At 48.4% G+C, this 14028-nt stretch overlaps 6 protein-coding genes across 6 annotated transcripts; all 6 read right to left on the bottom strand.

Moving 5' to 3' along the window:
• Window positions 1-349: 349 nt before the first annotated feature.
• F4807DRAFT_7407 (putative rRNA pseudouridine synthase) lies at window positions 350-2373 on the bottom strand. Its single transcript, XM_048003425.1, has 4 exons — window positions 2084-2373; window positions 1865-2021; window positions 1164-1795; window positions 350-1104 (listed from the first exon to the last, which is right to left on the bottom strand). Exons 1-4 carry the CDS (start codon window positions 2199-2201, stop codon window positions 554-556), a joined length of 1458 nt encoding a protein of 485 aa, XP_047859261.1. The 5' UTR covers window positions 2202-2373; the 3' UTR covers window positions 350-553.
• Window positions 2374-2570: 197 nt separating this feature from the next.
• F4807DRAFT_7380 (uncharacterized protein) lies at window positions 2571-4373 on the bottom strand. Its single transcript, XM_048003421.1, has 3 exons — window positions 3996-4373; window positions 3181-3940; window positions 2571-3120 (listed from the first exon to the last, which is right to left on the bottom strand). The coding sequence occupies exons 1-3, from the start codon at window positions 4068-4070 to the stop codon at window positions 2666-2668; spliced, it is 1290 nt and encodes a 429-aa protein (XP_047859260.1). The 5' UTR covers window positions 4071-4373; the 3' UTR covers window positions 2571-2665.
• Window positions 4374-4727: 354 nt separating this feature from the next.
• On the bottom strand, window positions 4728-6758 carry F4807DRAFT_449272 (FAD/NAD(P)-binding domain-containing protein; the record flags this gene model as incomplete). Its single annotated transcript, XM_048000007.1, has 4 exons — window positions 4728-5824; window positions 5914-5988; window positions 6044-6649; window positions 6725-6758. The coding sequence occupies 4 exons, from the start codon at window positions 6756-6758 to the stop codon at window positions 4728-4730; spliced, it is 1812 nt and encodes a 603-aa protein (XP_047859259.1).
• Window positions 6759-7590: 832 nt separating this feature from the next.
• On the bottom strand, window positions 7591-8957 carry F4807DRAFT_404382 (uncharacterized protein). The gene is made up of 2 exons (XM_047996113.1): window positions 8331-8957; window positions 7591-8273 (listed from the first exon to the last, which is right to left on the bottom strand). Exon 2 carries the CDS (start codon window positions 8234-8236, stop codon window positions 7868-7870), a length of 369 nt encoding a protein of 122 aa, XP_047859258.1. The 5' UTR covers window positions 8237-8273; window positions 8331-8957; the 3' UTR covers window positions 7591-7867.
• Window positions 8958-9094: 137 nt separating this feature from the next.
• Window positions 9095-10183, bottom strand: F4807DRAFT_7292 (uncharacterized protein). Its single transcript, XM_048003406.1, has one exon. It carries the CDS (start codon window positions 9810-9812, stop codon window positions 9285-9287), a length of 528 nt encoding a protein of 175 aa, XP_047859257.1. The 5' UTR covers window positions 9813-10183; the 3' UTR covers window positions 9095-9284.
• A 1189-nt stretch (window positions 10184-11372) lies between these two features.
• On the bottom strand, window positions 11373-13935 carry F4807DRAFT_404375 (uncharacterized protein). Its single transcript, XM_047996112.1, has 4 exons — window positions 13146-13935; window positions 13024-13087; window positions 12821-12975; window positions 11373-12767 (listed from the first exon to the last, which is right to left on the bottom strand). The coding sequence occupies exons 1-4, from the start codon at window positions 13399-13401 to the stop codon at window positions 12016-12018; spliced, it is 1227 nt and encodes a 408-aa protein (XP_047859256.1). The 5' UTR covers window positions 13402-13935; the 3' UTR covers window positions 11373-12015.
• Between the last annotated feature and the right edge of the window lie 93 nt (window positions 13936-14028).

Below are 14028 nucleotides of genomic sequence, written 5' to 3'. Positions count from 1 at the left end.
AAGACTATTAAGATTACGAGGTAATTCATAGTAGAGTTAGGAAAAGCGCCTTTGCGGTAACACGACTTCGTAGCACAGCTAGCACAGCCAGCACAGCCCATATGGTATTTCCTAGCAACTTTCTCATGTCGAGCTGCGTTATCCATACTAAAGCGGCAACCACTTGGCTAAGCCAAGAATTTGATAAAGTAGATGCATATTTGACGACAATAGCCTCATCAAATCACTCAAGGAATACTAATCGCCAGGTCTACACAAGCCCGGGGTCATGTGAACACTTCATATGTGCAAATTTGCGGTGTTTCCTGCTATCTACTTCGATTCAGGATCCGCACTTCATCATCCCCGACATCGAGCCCTCATGATACTTGGCAATGAAAAAAAGGTAAAACTTCCTAAACGCCGATTTTCCTGACCCTCAGAAACTGTATAATACAGCAGATAACGCCGTAAGCAAATGCATTTACATGCAATGAGGCAATGACCGACCGACCAAAGGTATCAAGCAGATGCTACTCAGGAGAGATTCGACCCGTAATTCGAGGTACTTGTTTTATTCCGAGTCGGAGTCGGCCTGTTTGCCTAGTGAGGTGCGCTTGGCCTCTTTGGCCGCTTTCTTCTCGGCCTTTCGCTTCTTGCGTTCTGCCTTCTCCTCTGCCGTCTCGCCGTCGTGCTTCTTACGCTTCTTCTTGTCGTCATCAGCCGCAGGCGTGGGTGCGGACGGGGTGTCGGGTGCAGGAGCTGAGGCGGGAGCTTCTGTCATCGAAACATCAGCAGCCGGTGCTGGTGCTGGTGCTGCAGCATCGGCCGGTGCACTGTAGTCCTTGTACTCGGCTGTCCACTTGGCGGGGGTAGACTCGTTCGCTCGTCCGAACTTATCCAGTTTTCCGGATGCCTTCAGCTTCTTCTTCTCGGTAGCAGTAGGACCCAAGCCCCACCGGCGAGGGTATAGGTCACGCTCCATAATACATCGCTTCACCTTCGCCACTACACCGTGATCGCAAGAGGACATCTCAACCGTCGACATCATGGCAATACCGAGAGCAATGGCCTCACCCTTCGTAGTCATCAAGACTACTTCCTCGTGCACCTCAATTCCATCCTCTAGAATATGCTGTTAGTTTTAATGAAAGCTTAGGGAGCAAACTGGGGTAATAACACACCATATCGTAGGAGACCAGGAATCATAAGCTTCGCACCATAGCAAATGGCGTTGACAGTACTATCCTTGACGACAATTCTCTTGTAGGAGGTAAGGAGTGTCTCGAGAGGAGCGATGACCTTGCGGAGGTAGGATTCGTCTCGAGTATTGTCCATCATCCATTGCGCATCGAGGACATCGTGGAGCGTGACTAGGTCTTTCGTCTCGTCCATAGCACCACTTCGCACACGTCGTAGCTCTTGCATGTGGGCACCGACACCTAGTAAAAGACCCATATGCACGCATAAAGTTCGGATGTATGTACCTGCCTCGCAGCTGACCCAGAAAATACCAAGATGGCGGTCATTGTCAAACTCGATAACTCGACTCTCGTGGATAGTTCGGATACGGAGTTGTCGCTTCACAGCGGAGATTAGAGGAGGTCGTTGGAATAGAGCACCGGTCAATGTCTCCAGTGCTCGGGAGAATTGCGCTTCTCCGCCGGGAAGCTTGTCGTGTAGTCGAATAACGGCGACATATTCCTTTCCCGCACCTTGTTGGGATTTGACCAGTCGAGTAGCACGGTCAACGCAAACAATCAAGCAACCGGTAACCTTGGGATCAAGGGTACCACTGTGGCCAGTCTTCTCAACACTAGAATGGCGGAATTAGTCTCACGAAAATATTCAACATCTCAATCGATTCTAGATCAGGACACCATACCGTAAAATTCTCTTCACCCAAGCAACGACTTCGTGACTGGAAGGGTTGGAGGGTTTATCGAGATTGATAACACCGGAGCTAATGTACGACTTGAGGTCTCGAGTCAAAGGCGAACTACCATTGGGAATGGGAGTGAAATGTCCAGTTCGGACAAGAACTAAGCAGTGAAATCAGTATCGGAGATCAATGATAAGCTTCTTTTTAATTCAATTCACGTACGTTTGTCGTAGTTCTTCAGCAACAACGGCCATGTGCTCGTGTCAACAGACGGAGTGACCGCGGTCGGCTTGATTGAGAACTCGTCCTCCTTGGGCTTAATATCCTCTTTGGTTGCCATTTTTGCCAGTCGTAGGATTTACCTGTTATGGGTATATAAACACACTCACGACGGTGTTGGCGGGAAGAAAGGAACTATTTTGTTCCAATGGCAATGGCAGATGGAGTTTGGGAAGTTGGATCGAGACGCTTTGCGAACTCTGCGAATTGGAAAAAAAAAAGAGAAAGCTCCAAAATTTTTCTAGCACCGTTGTGTGGGGAAAAGAGTAACCGTTGATTGATCCAATCCAACAGCTCCAGCCGGCGCTAATACTAAATGGGATTATCGATAGCATGGCCTAGTGCAAGCCAATTATCGCCCCACTTCTAATATTCCTCCGTTTCTTTTTCCCAAGGCCAAAGTATCTCTGACATCAAATCTCATAACAAGATTCTCTAGATGGCTGTGGTTAGTATTCAGTATACTATGGCTACTATCCAAAATAGATATCGCCATCCATACATCGTGTCTCATACTCAGCCTCACTAAGCAGTGTCATAAGTCTCCAGCCACTTCAGAATCTTCATCTCCATCTCATTTTTCTTCTTGAGCTTCTCCTCGTCCGACTTACGCTTCAGCATAACCTCGTTAGCCAATTCGAATGGGCATAGCGAGTCCTCCAGGTCTTTTAATGCTTGTATACGATCCACGCCAGCAATATCACTTGGTCTTATGGCGCCCGCTTCGGCGATGGCCTTGTCCCAAGCTTTGGCTACCTCCCACTTTCTGGCCTCATCGGCTGATAGCCCTTCAAGTTGAGTGCTGAAATCGCCCGATAGAAGCATTGGCAAGAACTTTTCGTTCCTCTCGTGGATACCTCCCCCTATATCCCAAAGTCCCGTCAGAAACTCGTCACAGGGATGTGTGACACCCGACCAGTCGAAGTCGAGAATAGATGTGATGCGCTTAGTTGCGCTGTCATATAGTAGGTTGTTCAAAGCTACAGATATGTCAGCTTATGGAGTCGTCCCAGGATGTAATAGTATGGTTCACAACGCACTTAGGTCTCCGTGTACCAGAACCCTCTTGTCAGTGTCAACGCTCTCTAGAACTTTGTCTACGCCGCCTGATGCGAGGAATTTGTCGATTCGTTCCCGCACACCTCCGTCTTTCCATCCTTTTAGCAACGGGCTTTCGTCCGCTTCGCTTAACTTCGCTTTGAGAATAGCAGTCCAATATTCCGCATACGAGCTGAACGGCCCCCCTTTTAGAAGCGGTGGTTGTCCGCCTGTGATGGCACCGCTATCGTCTACAGTCAGTGCTCCAAATGTGGTCACTGTTTCGGGTATCTTAGCACTTTGGATGGCGGCGAAGAATTTCGCTAGCTGTCGGATTACGTCTACGGCATCGTCGAGAGTTAGCGAAGGAAACTGAGCATCCAGGTCGGAGCCTGGCTTGAACTCGCTCATTGTCCACCCGAACCCGTCCTCGCCTGGCACATCGGGGTATCTGCAAGGAGCCCAGGCGTAAACCGCGGGCACCACGGGGGGTAAGCCGGCGTCTTTGATGGATTGGCGCGCGAGGTGCTGCGCAGCTATATCGTTTTCGACGCGATTGGCATTGTTAAGCCCCTCGGCAAGAGGGTTGCTCATGCGGATTACTAGCGCCGTGACGCCTTCCTGAGGCGGAGCCGAAGTACATGGCTGTTGCCTAGCGAATGTTGCCGGAACTGCCGGTGCCTCGAGATCCACCTTGTAAATGAAATTGTTGAAATGAAAGGGGCAGTGCTCAACGTAGGCAATCGGAGTTACTTGCGTCGACTTGGCAGATATGTGAGATTACACCTTTGACGTCGATCTACTAATGACGGCTTACCTTCAAGTTGTACTGCTGTAGTATTTTCTGCAGAGCACCTAAGCGACGTTGGAACCCTTCTTGGTTGATATTCATCTTGAATGAAGGTGTCAGGACGTAGTTGAAGTAGAACACACAGGTGTTGTCGGTGTGAGAAGATAAGTTTTGGCGGGCTAAGGCTGGGTTCAAATTTATATGCCGTTGGTTTAGAATCTGTAGTGTTTTTCTGGTTATGTTACTGTAGATCACATATGTATATGCAGCAAGGGTCAGTCCTACACTAGTTCATTGAACCAGACTTGGGGTTCCTGTGTTGGCCTTTTGGGATTATAAATCTTCAACCGCCCCCCTGGATGAGATGGACCCGAAAACATACAACCTTTCATAGGCGATCTACATATGCATTCACCTCACGAAGACTAAATGATTATACCACCGATGGGCGAAACTCAGGCGATTCTAGGATTAACATGGATGACGAAAATAGTATTATATAAATCGACAAAATTAGAATTGGGAATTGAGGACTCATATAGCAGGATATAAGACCGTCAATTTTCGACGAATACGCCAACGTTGTGTCATACCTTTTAGGGGTCAGACTCTACTTCAAGTATGGATATAGATATCTGCACACCAGAGTAGGATATAGGGATTACGGCCAATGCCACCGTTGATAGTAGAATAAGAATAGGGGGGTAGAACATATAAATCCCAACTATTTCATCGTGTAAAGACGTCATAGCTGCGGCGTTATGAACGATCGGTTCCTTTAGAAGCTTGGCCTTCTTTGAGTTTCTGTAGCCACTCTTCGTTGACGTTACGATAATCTTCAGGTCCGTAAGGACTGTACATCTCTACTAACATGCCCCCCTTTTTGTGCGGGTTTAAGCCGAGGTCGTGTTGGAGTAGATCGAGATACGGAACAGCATCGAAGATAAAGTTAGGGCCCTTGTTGCCCCATTCAGTGGGATAACGCCATTTGCCGAATCGATTGTGTAGCATTGTCTCATACTGTAGCTTCGCTACAGCCTCCTCGTTGTCAACCGCCTTTGCGGGATCAATTGTTAACTGTCCCTCAAAATAGGCGTTGATCCAAAGCGCACTAATATGTGCCGTAATGATATTGCTAAAGTTTGTCTGTAATCCTATAAATGCAACATCGCGGGAGCGTAAGAACCGAGGAGATGGCGGTATCAGGAACCGATATAGCATATAAGGCGTCAGGGATGTGCGAGATGTCGCCTCAGCAACAATTCCCTTCTGATCGGATAAAGGAACAAAATCCCTATTCCAAACCGGCTGTCTCTTGAGTCTTGGAAAACGCTGTAAGATCTCTCGGTCGGCGCGCTCGATCAAAGCGCGCTGGTTTGCCAGATCCTCTGGAGGTGCCTGATCTACCACTTCGTGAGGGATGCCAAGTTCCTTTTCAATTCCTTCTGGCAGAAATTTCATGGGCGGCACATGTTTCCAGCCAGTATTCGCAAGGAAAGCCTCGGATTCGAACTCAGTTCCGTCCGAAAGGTGAACCTTTCCTAGACTCAAGTTGGATATCTCACCGATGTGTATTTCGACCTTATCGCTCTTGATGAGCTCGAAAATATCCTGTTCATAATTCAGAATACTATAGCTACATCCCGTAAACATGACTTCTAGCCAGGGCTTCAATTTAGCAGTATCTGGATGCGAGTCGAATTTATTAAGTCCAATAACGTCCTGACTGAGTATGTTCCAGAAACGGTCCACTATGAACCTGCCGATCGGTGTGCGATGATAAAAGTTTCGAATACCTACATAGCCGTCGGCGTCACCCCAGATACATGGACTGAACCAAGTGAGAAAGCGTGTATCTAGATTGGGAAGTCAGAAGCTTGAAAATGAAAATATCTTAAATAGTATATAGGTATACAGGCGAAGAAAGTAGTCACGTTATACTTACTCGATAGCTTTTCAATCCATTTCTTAAAGGGGGTGACGTACGGCGGCGCAATCCATACGGGTCCATGGCCACTTGCTGCTCTTCTGTTTAGTATATGATGTGATTTGTTGAGAAGTCATGAAAAACGCACATCTTATGACCCAATGAACCTTAACACCGGCCGATGCGTATTGATACACAGCATCCCAGCCGGACTTTCCAGCCCCGAAGACTGTGACAGTTTTCGCATTCAGGGTGTCGCTATTCTGCGGGAAGTCCCTGCTGTGGAATATCTTCCCGCCAAATTCATCTTGTCCCTTAAATCGCGGCATGAAGGGTTCTGACAACAAGCCCGTAGCTATAATGAGCCGCCGAGCAAAAACCTTGACCTGGGCTTGTTTTGGTGGCTGCACGGTTAAAATCCACCCACCCTCCACCGTGTCTTGGTGCTCTGCGGCGAGAACCGGAGTTTCTAACCGTACGGAGTTGATGATGTCGAATTCCTCGGCATACGCCTTAAGATAGGCGTTGATCACTTCGCCGGGAATATGCTCTCCGGGCTGGACATTGAATTTCTCACTGCTCATTGGAAAGTCGGGATACTCATAGGTTCCGAGGAGGTTATTGCTCTTTAGCCCTGGGAACAGCCGGTTTACAGCCCATTTTCCACCTAGCGTCGACTGTCCGTCGAAAACTGCTATTGTCCTGTTGGGATTTAGACAGTGAAACTGCTTCGCAGCGGCCAAACCGTGGAATCCTATGTGCGTATTAACTCAGCGGTTCACTTGTCTGCCTCCACGAGACAGAGGGAGGAAGTTTGATAGGTACTTACCAGCACCTACTACCACGTAATCGAATTCCTCCATAGTGATCAAACCATAATAGGTAACTTGCGCAGGTAAATCTACAAAATTATGGCATTCAATTAGCGGATACGACTCGTTTAAACCTGACAAAAACAGAGTTGAGAGGTGTAGAGGGATAAGTCATATGGGTTTCAGTAGCCCTACTCAATAGATACCAAGCTACTACCCATTCAAGGAATGAGATAAGACATGGCGTGTGTTGGAACCGTCATAGTTCGGACGACTCTTCCAATTATCTCCTAGTCCGTAACACGTAACCAATGGAGATAATTGGCTAAAGGGGGAGGACGAGATCAATGGTGAACTGAATGTAACCAAATATTCCGGCTGTTAGCGCTAAGGGGCTGTGCCATCCTTCTACAGCTCCAACACTGCCCAGCCCGTCAAATACGTGCCTATATAGCTGACCATATTAAGTAGCGTTTAGTCAGACTATAATAGTTAGTAGCATGCCCGATGGGTTATATTAATCTGGAAAATTCTTGTTTTAATGCTGTGCGCTCGCCATGCGGCGCTTTTTTTAGGCCATTTGGTTACATTGCAATTGCGGTGTACGTTATACGTACCGTACGAAGCGTACCGACAATTGCCAATGAAGAAAAGACCGTGGAGTTTGCGCGAAATAGTGAACTAACATCGGCAAGTACCTAGCGAGGGAGAAGGAATATCAATAGTATGCCTAGGTAATCAGAAACACAATGCAGCAACCCGTCTTAGGTTATTATGACATAAACGTGAAGATGTTCCGTGTCCGATTGGTTGATATTACGAAAGCATCCAAATTTGGAATTAATCCCTTTCGTTTCTAAAGACTTTCAACATCCTGTGTTGAAGGAGACGTTGATTTGCTTCCCCACTTAATCCCAGCTGGCCAGCCATACCTAAGCTGCTAGGACGGCATCATCGTGAAATCCTTCCCGCACCTCCAAAGTGCAACATGAACTTGTGATAAGGATCTTAATAGTGGCGTTGACACGTGTATCAATAGTCAAGTCTAAGATCCACGCTAACCCGTGAACAAGATCTTCAAGGTAGCCTTCCTTTTCATACGCATTGATACCATCAATAATGCAGAAAACAGTCATGTCGGCGGGAAGCTGGTCGACTAACTAGCTCACTAAGGTGCAAAGATCGTTAATGTCTGGTTCGTCGCTGCATTCGTCCCATAGAAAGTCCATGGCTTGGTCTACTCCTGTCGTATCGAAGTTCCATTGTAGGATCAATCGTGCGACGAAACTCATCATCATGCCACGCGGTCCTGAATATGGATCTTCGTAGTTGCAATGGAGGCCACAGAAGTATAAGAGCGAGATAAACCTGGAGTTTTCTCTAAGGGCTTGCAGGACAGTCGAGCAAAAGATGGACTGGGTGGATATCTGACAGTTTCCGGTAAGATTCCTTTGTATCAACAATTCTTTGGGCATAGGCGAGATCATCCATTCACAGAACCGAGCATTCGCGACAAGTAACTCTGTCATGACACTTTCGCTAGCCGGAATGTCTTGCTTCTCGAGCGTAGGTAGTTCTGTTTAGTAAACCTTTCTGAGAGCCTAATGATAACGAAGATTATAGCATAACTCAGGTTCACCTTGCCACTTTTGCTCTTGATTCTTCTCGTATTCTCATATGAGATTATATACCTCGTTTATAGCTTGATAGGTCTTCGCGAGATTATCAACATGTGAGTCTTGGTTCTGCATCAGTTTCTTTTGGTTGTCTATGAGGGTTTCTTGTCAGTTGACAAGTTCCTTGTGACCTGGAAAGCTAACATCAACTCACGATCATCAGTGATTCCACATGGCACTTATTATTATTACAGTCCTTACTAGGTACGCTGTTTAGCCTCTCTCCAATTCGTTGTAGACTGCAACATATCGGCCTTTTCAGCCTCCAAGCGTATATTCTCGCTTTTACTTGTAATATCGTGAAGACTGCCGATAACATCCTACCTTTGTGTCAAATGCATCTGCCAGACCAAACTTTCCGGCAATAGCTCGAGTTGTATCTTCAGACGCGGTTATTTGACGAGTTGAAGCGCTAAATGGTAAGGTTTGAACAAGCGTGAGTTCGGCGAGGTAGACTCTCTCGCCCTTGAATCTTGAGCGCATTTGTTATGCTGAGATCCCTGCTTTACATAATTAGATAGGTACTTACTACATGTCGGTAAATAGTGCCATTCAGATTGATAGAATATGGGGCAAATCAGAAATCAGATCGAAAATTTTCGGGAGGATCCGTGCGGGCATCTATCTATGATTAGTGGTCTGCTGGTACGCCGCCTAGGTAACGCATAGGGCTAGCCTTACGCTGAGCTCATGACCTATGCCGCTGTAACTGCGGACGCTGTTTCAGCTTGATATTTTGAACCTAGCCAATCAGTGTCCCCTTCGCCAAATCCCACTTATCTGTGTCAGACGCCATAAGGAGATGTTACCTACATATATCTACCTTTGTTTCTACAGAGCTTTTACTCTCGCATACAGCATATCTGGCTGCCGAAAAATCTTTCCCGTCGCACGCATGGTTTTAAGCTCTTCTGGAAGCTATTGTGTCCGCGATGTATGCAACCTCTTCCATCAGGAAGATACCACGAGGAGGCTCACTCAAGCTTGCGCCATTGTCCGTGTTGGTATAGCCGGCGTTTTGACTTCGCAATGTGTGTATCTCGTGCCTCGTTACTCCAGGCTCTTCACCGACAACGGCGACCCAAATGGCATCCAGAGCCGCGTTCTGGAAGTCTTCGTGGACACTAAAAGGCTGGACTCTATATACAGTCGATGCTTTGAGTTGCCAAAGGTCTAGTAGTTCGAGAGTGGCTTTATAGATGTTCGGCGCCGCGGCCTTGTGCAGGAACTCGGAGCCCATCACGTCAGCCCACAAGCGCTTCTGGGCCTTCAACTCCGGGTCGGGAATGTCGCCGGTGATGCGGCCGGCTGACTTTTGGTTATATGGAATGCCGGGGCACGGGGTCGGGCAGAGTTTGCGCCAGACCATGATGATCAGCGTGACGGTCAGCGCAGTCAAGCTTAACACAAGGGGGTTTTGAAAAGGCATGATACTTTCACTTTGCTTTTCAAGTGGTGGTTTGCGGTAATGAGTGTGAAGAATTGAGGAAAAGAGCAGGAGTGGGTTATCAATCAATGAGTGCCAGTTGGGAGACAAATGAAAGGAGGTAGAAGCCAACGAGCCAACATATGGCGAGTTGGACGTCGAGGGGCATGTGTCGATGTTACTGAAGCGATGCAAGGGCTTAAGTACTATCTACCTAGCTGGGTAGGGACATGCTTACCTCCTTTTACCTATGTACATGACGACGAGAGAGTCATCAAATGACATATCGGGTTTTTAGCTTTGTTCTCCGTAGTAGGAGCTAGGCTAGGTTTTATTTCCATTTAGTGGGAGCGACATTGTGTCTTCAGCTCAGTAGTCTACTAACTTTCGTTCCCAGCTAACGAGGTTATAGCAAAACTTAACATTCACGAGCTTATGAATCTAGGAGAATCTAGGAAGAAGAGAGAAGAAGAGACACCAACCGAACAAAAGGAAAAAGCCTTTGACAGTTAAGCTTAACCATGACGATTTCAAAGAGGGTATTGCTAAGCTGTTCAACAGACCCCTTTTCCAGATAACATGTGGTAGCTATTGATATCCATCTTCATATACACCGAAGGGTTGATCATATGAACTTCTAGGGGACCTTGGTACAACGGCACGAGAGGTTGAAACTGCACTGGAAACCAATTCTGCCCTTGTGAATACATGGCGTTCGATTCTCCTTCTTAAAGAAGCTGACGTTTTACTCGCTCGGTGGACACTGCAAGATTTCAAACGGAACGGTCTCGTAACTGAGTTCGAGGCTCATGGCGCTAACGAGAAAGACTAGGGATCCGGATGCCGCAGTACACTTGGGCGTGAGCCATATGGAGACGGTAGCAAATACGTATCTCGAGTTCATCATACATCTACAAGACGTACGGGATGTGGATCAGGAGAGATATGGGCACCTGGTGGGCATTCGAAGGAGGGAAGGGAAGGGAATAGCACCGGAAGATCCGTTAGCATATAATCCTTCTACTCCCTTCCGCGGCAGCCATCCAAGCTCGCTTGATGAGCACAGGACTCGAATCGCTGCTAAATACAATCGCTAGAAGCCAGGACCATATAAACAGGGCTATGGCACCCCTTATATGCCGGATGGGCAAGGTCTTAGGTTCGGAGCATCCTCGCTCGGAGCTCCATCACCTTCAGTATACCAGCCTTATTCGGGGCAACCCCAGATACCAGGGCCGACCAAATTCCATTATAACCAAAGACACAGCACGGTTGGAGTCCTAGAACCATGGGTGGCTATTACGCAGGGGTTCAGGATGCTCAGCATCAACAAGGTCCACCTCCAGGACAAGAGACATTCCCGCCTCAGGGCCAATATGGATAGGGTACACAGGAACAAGGGAAACACGACGAACCTCAAGTATGGGGTAAAAATGTTTATCAATGTTTTCTTATCAAATTGCCCCGATACTGCTAGATGCGTACACGATGCAACCTGAATTCTTTGAGTTGGCCGAGCCCCCTTTTCCCATTGCACACATAAGTACATAGTTACATCTAAAATTGATATGAATGGATGATAAATTCCTAATTGTGTAAAGATGAACGAAGCTATGAATCATAGGTACCTAGGTAACTAGGTGCTCCCGCCGCCCCGTGAAAACCGGGAGTAATAGCCCTCGTCAGATGCTAAGCCGCGGCTATCTGAGCCGAGCGACCTCCCACAACCTAGAAGCGCTTGCTCTCAAGTGCGTGTCGATTTTGGCTGACCGTGCGGGAGGGGCCCTACTAGCACTTAGTAGTCCGTCTTGTTACGATTCGATACCATGGATAGCCCTCTTTACTGCAGCAGTTTTAATGCGAGTCACCTAGGTAATAAGTAGGTACATATCTAGGTAGGTACCTGATACTCGTGACCGACACGCGAGTTCGAATTGAACAACTAAATGTCACCTCTTAAATCGTCGTCCATTGGTACCTATACAGATACACAAGTACATATCATGATAATAAAACAATCATATCCCCGAACTACCTTCCGGCAGATCCAAGGCCCTCGCCAACGCCGTTTTCGTGGTATCACAATTACCTCTCCAACCCAACATACCTACTGCCAAAACAGCATGTCATACCTCAACGCCATGCTAGTACACAAACAACTAATTCAAGCCAGAAAAGCAAACAACACGAAACAGGGTATCACCCGTCACAGCGCATTCCCCATCCCATCATCGCCCACCTGCGGCGCCCTCTGCGGGGCGTGCCTGCCATATCCGGGATGACCCAGCATAGGTGCGGAAGCCATGGGCGGGGGCGGTGGAATCGGGAACCCATAGCCGCCCGCGCTATTCACCCCCTCCTGGAGCTCGTAACCGTCGTTATCCGCCGCCACCTTATCCTTGCCCTTCTTATCGTCCCAGGGCGACTGGACCTCGCGGTCGGGGCTGATGGCGATGCCGATGTTATTGTTCGCCTTCTCCATAGGCCAGGCCCTATTGCCCGGGGCCTCGACGCCGCTGACGGGGCTGTTGTACTGCGACGTATAGGGGGAAAAGTACGGCGGGAAGGTCGACTGCGTGGCCGCGCTGACGGGCGAGTCTTCCCACCCGCGCAGCGGCTTCTGGCTGATGGGCGTCTCGTACATCTCGCCGCCGCCTTGCCCCGGGGGCCAGTTCTTGCTGATTTGCGATCGGCGTCGGAGGTACGCCTTTCTGCGGCGCTTGCCGTTGAGGACGATCCCGCATCCAACCAGGGCCAGGATGACGACGAGGCCGCCGACGGCGATACCAGCGATGGCACCGGAGTCTAACGGGCCATTGAGGCCTGGGGGCGTAAACGTTGCCGTAGGCGTAGGGCTCGTCACGTTCAAGACGTTGGTGGAAAAGATGCTGCCTTGCAATGGAATAGTGGCCGGCGGCTCGAGCCTTAAATTACAGGCGCCATCCAGGATCGATATGACTGTGAATTATGTTAACTGATGCCATATCAAAGGGGCTCGTGGTGAGATTTACAGTTGCTGAGATAATGGCCATTAGCCTCGGAAGTCAAGCACTCATGACATTTATCGAGGTTATAATCGGTCCACTGATCGCAGTAACCATATATCGAGCTACTAGACGAGAGGTTTTGATATTGGATTGCTGACTCTATATTTTTACAGGCGAAGCTACTGGAATTAGCAATAGTCGTGTGATGGAACCTCGTGGATACATACGAAGTTATACACGGGCTCGTTTGAGCTTCGAATAAGCATACGTTGACGGCATATCGCATATTATCTGTGGCGCAAATTAGTAAATCTAGGACTTATGCGCAGGGGTACGGATGAGCGCGTACAGAGCATGTACTGCAAGTCTGAGGTGTTTTGTTGGCCACGAACTGTCGAGTAAGTGCTTGTTGACTCGCAACCGATGCAGGCCTCATAGACTTGACCATTTGTTGTGGTACTATACGCCGACTCGTCGCAGACGATCATGTCGTCCGTTGTCGAGGAAAGAACGTTGCCGCATTGTGTCCCACACGGCGACCCATTCGCTACGAGTAAAGGAGATGATATGCGCCAAAGCGCGGCGAAAACGAGAGTACGATACATGATAACCACTGCTCCTTGGCTTCTTGATCCTTTGGCGGTTCCGCCTGCGAGCGAGGGGCGTAGAGCGATATCAAGAGGTATAGAATATGTGTCGCTAATCGTACAAGGACTCGAGACGGATGTCGTCTATCTCTGCAGCTAAGAAAGAATCCCTGAGGGCCCAAGCATCAATTGTTGTTGAGGCTCAAACGGAGGTTTATAAAGTCCCCGAGAGACAGAGACAGCGACGAGGAGGCAAAAGCTTCGCTCAACCACAAAGCAAGGGATAGGATTGAGCGCTTCTTGGACGCTGTGGTATCATCTCATTCCCAATTGAAAGAAGTTTCTCTGTAAGAGAGCACGACCGTAAGCGCGAATGGCTTGGTGATAACTAACAATCTGGCTCGACCGCCTTGTGAAATCTCAGGCACATCACCTCACTAAGCCTGATCGGTCCACCAACAGAATTGGTAAAGCTGTATGCAAATCATTGCAGGATTTGAGAAGGGAAGAGGAGGCAGAGAGGGGGTCGAGCGGAGCTATCATCGTGATTCGGTGGGGTCGGACAATCGGGACTATGCCAGGATATGCCTTCCAAAAAGTCGGGGGCAGGATGCAGGTGAAAGACAACCGGCCAATGGGGATTTA

The sequence above is a fragment of the Annulohypoxylon truncatum genome, assembly GCF_022578515.1.
Source record: "Annulohypoxylon truncatum strain CBS 140777 unplaced genomic scaffold F4807scaffold_1, whole genome shotgun sequence".
Classification (NCBI taxonomy): Eukaryota; Fungi; Ascomycota; class Sordariomycetes; order Xylariales; family Hypoxylaceae; genus Annulohypoxylon; species Annulohypoxylon truncatum.
This window is presented reverse-complemented; position numbering and strand designations above follow the sequence as displayed.

Bases quoted from the DNA above. Each gene is read 5' to 3' on its own strand.
- F4807DRAFT_7407 (XM_048003425.1), bottom strand. From the start codon at position 2,201: ATGGCAACCAAAGAGGATATTAAGCCCAAGGAGGACGAGTTCTCAATC. The intron at 2,022-2,083 runs GTACGTGAATTG...TTCACTGCTTAG, and splicing joins GCTGAAGAACTACGACAAAC to TTCTTGTCCGAACTGGACAT. The intron at 1,105-1,163 runs GTGTGTTATTAC...AGCATATTCTAG, and splicing joins TCCTGGTCTCCTACGATATG to AGGATGGAATTGAGGTGCAC.
- F4807DRAFT_7380 (XM_048003421.1), bottom strand. From the start codon at position 4,070: ATGAATATCAACCAAGAAGGGTTCCAACGTCGCTTAGGTGCTCTGCAG. The intron at 3,941-3,995 runs GTAAGCCGTCAT...ATATCTGCCAAG, and splicing joins TACAGCAGTACAACTTGAAG to TCGACGCAAGTAACTCCGAT. The intron at 3,121-3,180 runs GTGCGTTGTGAA...ACATATCTGTAG, and splicing joins TCTGGTACACGGAGACCTAA to CTTTGAACAACCTACTATAT.
- F4807DRAFT_404382 (XM_047996113.1), bottom strand. From the start codon at position 8,236: ATGACAGAGTTACTTGTCGCGAATGCTCGGTTCTGTGAATGGATGATC.
- F4807DRAFT_7292 (XM_048003406.1), bottom strand. From the start codon at position 9,812: ATGCCTTTTCAAAACCCCCTTGTGTTAAGCTTGACTGCGCTGACCGTC.
- F4807DRAFT_404375 (XM_047996112.1), bottom strand. From the start codon at position 13,401: ATGTATCGTACTCTCGTTTTCGCCGCGCTTTGGCGCATATCATCTCCT. The intron at 12,976-13,023 runs GTATGTATCCAC...TAATTCCAGTAG, and splicing joins ACGAGCCCGTGTATAACTTC to CTTCGCCTGTAAAAATATAG. The intron at 12,768-12,820 runs GTAAATCTCACC...CATAATTCACAG, and splicing joins TGGCCATTATCTCAGCAACT to TCATATCGATCCTGGATGGC.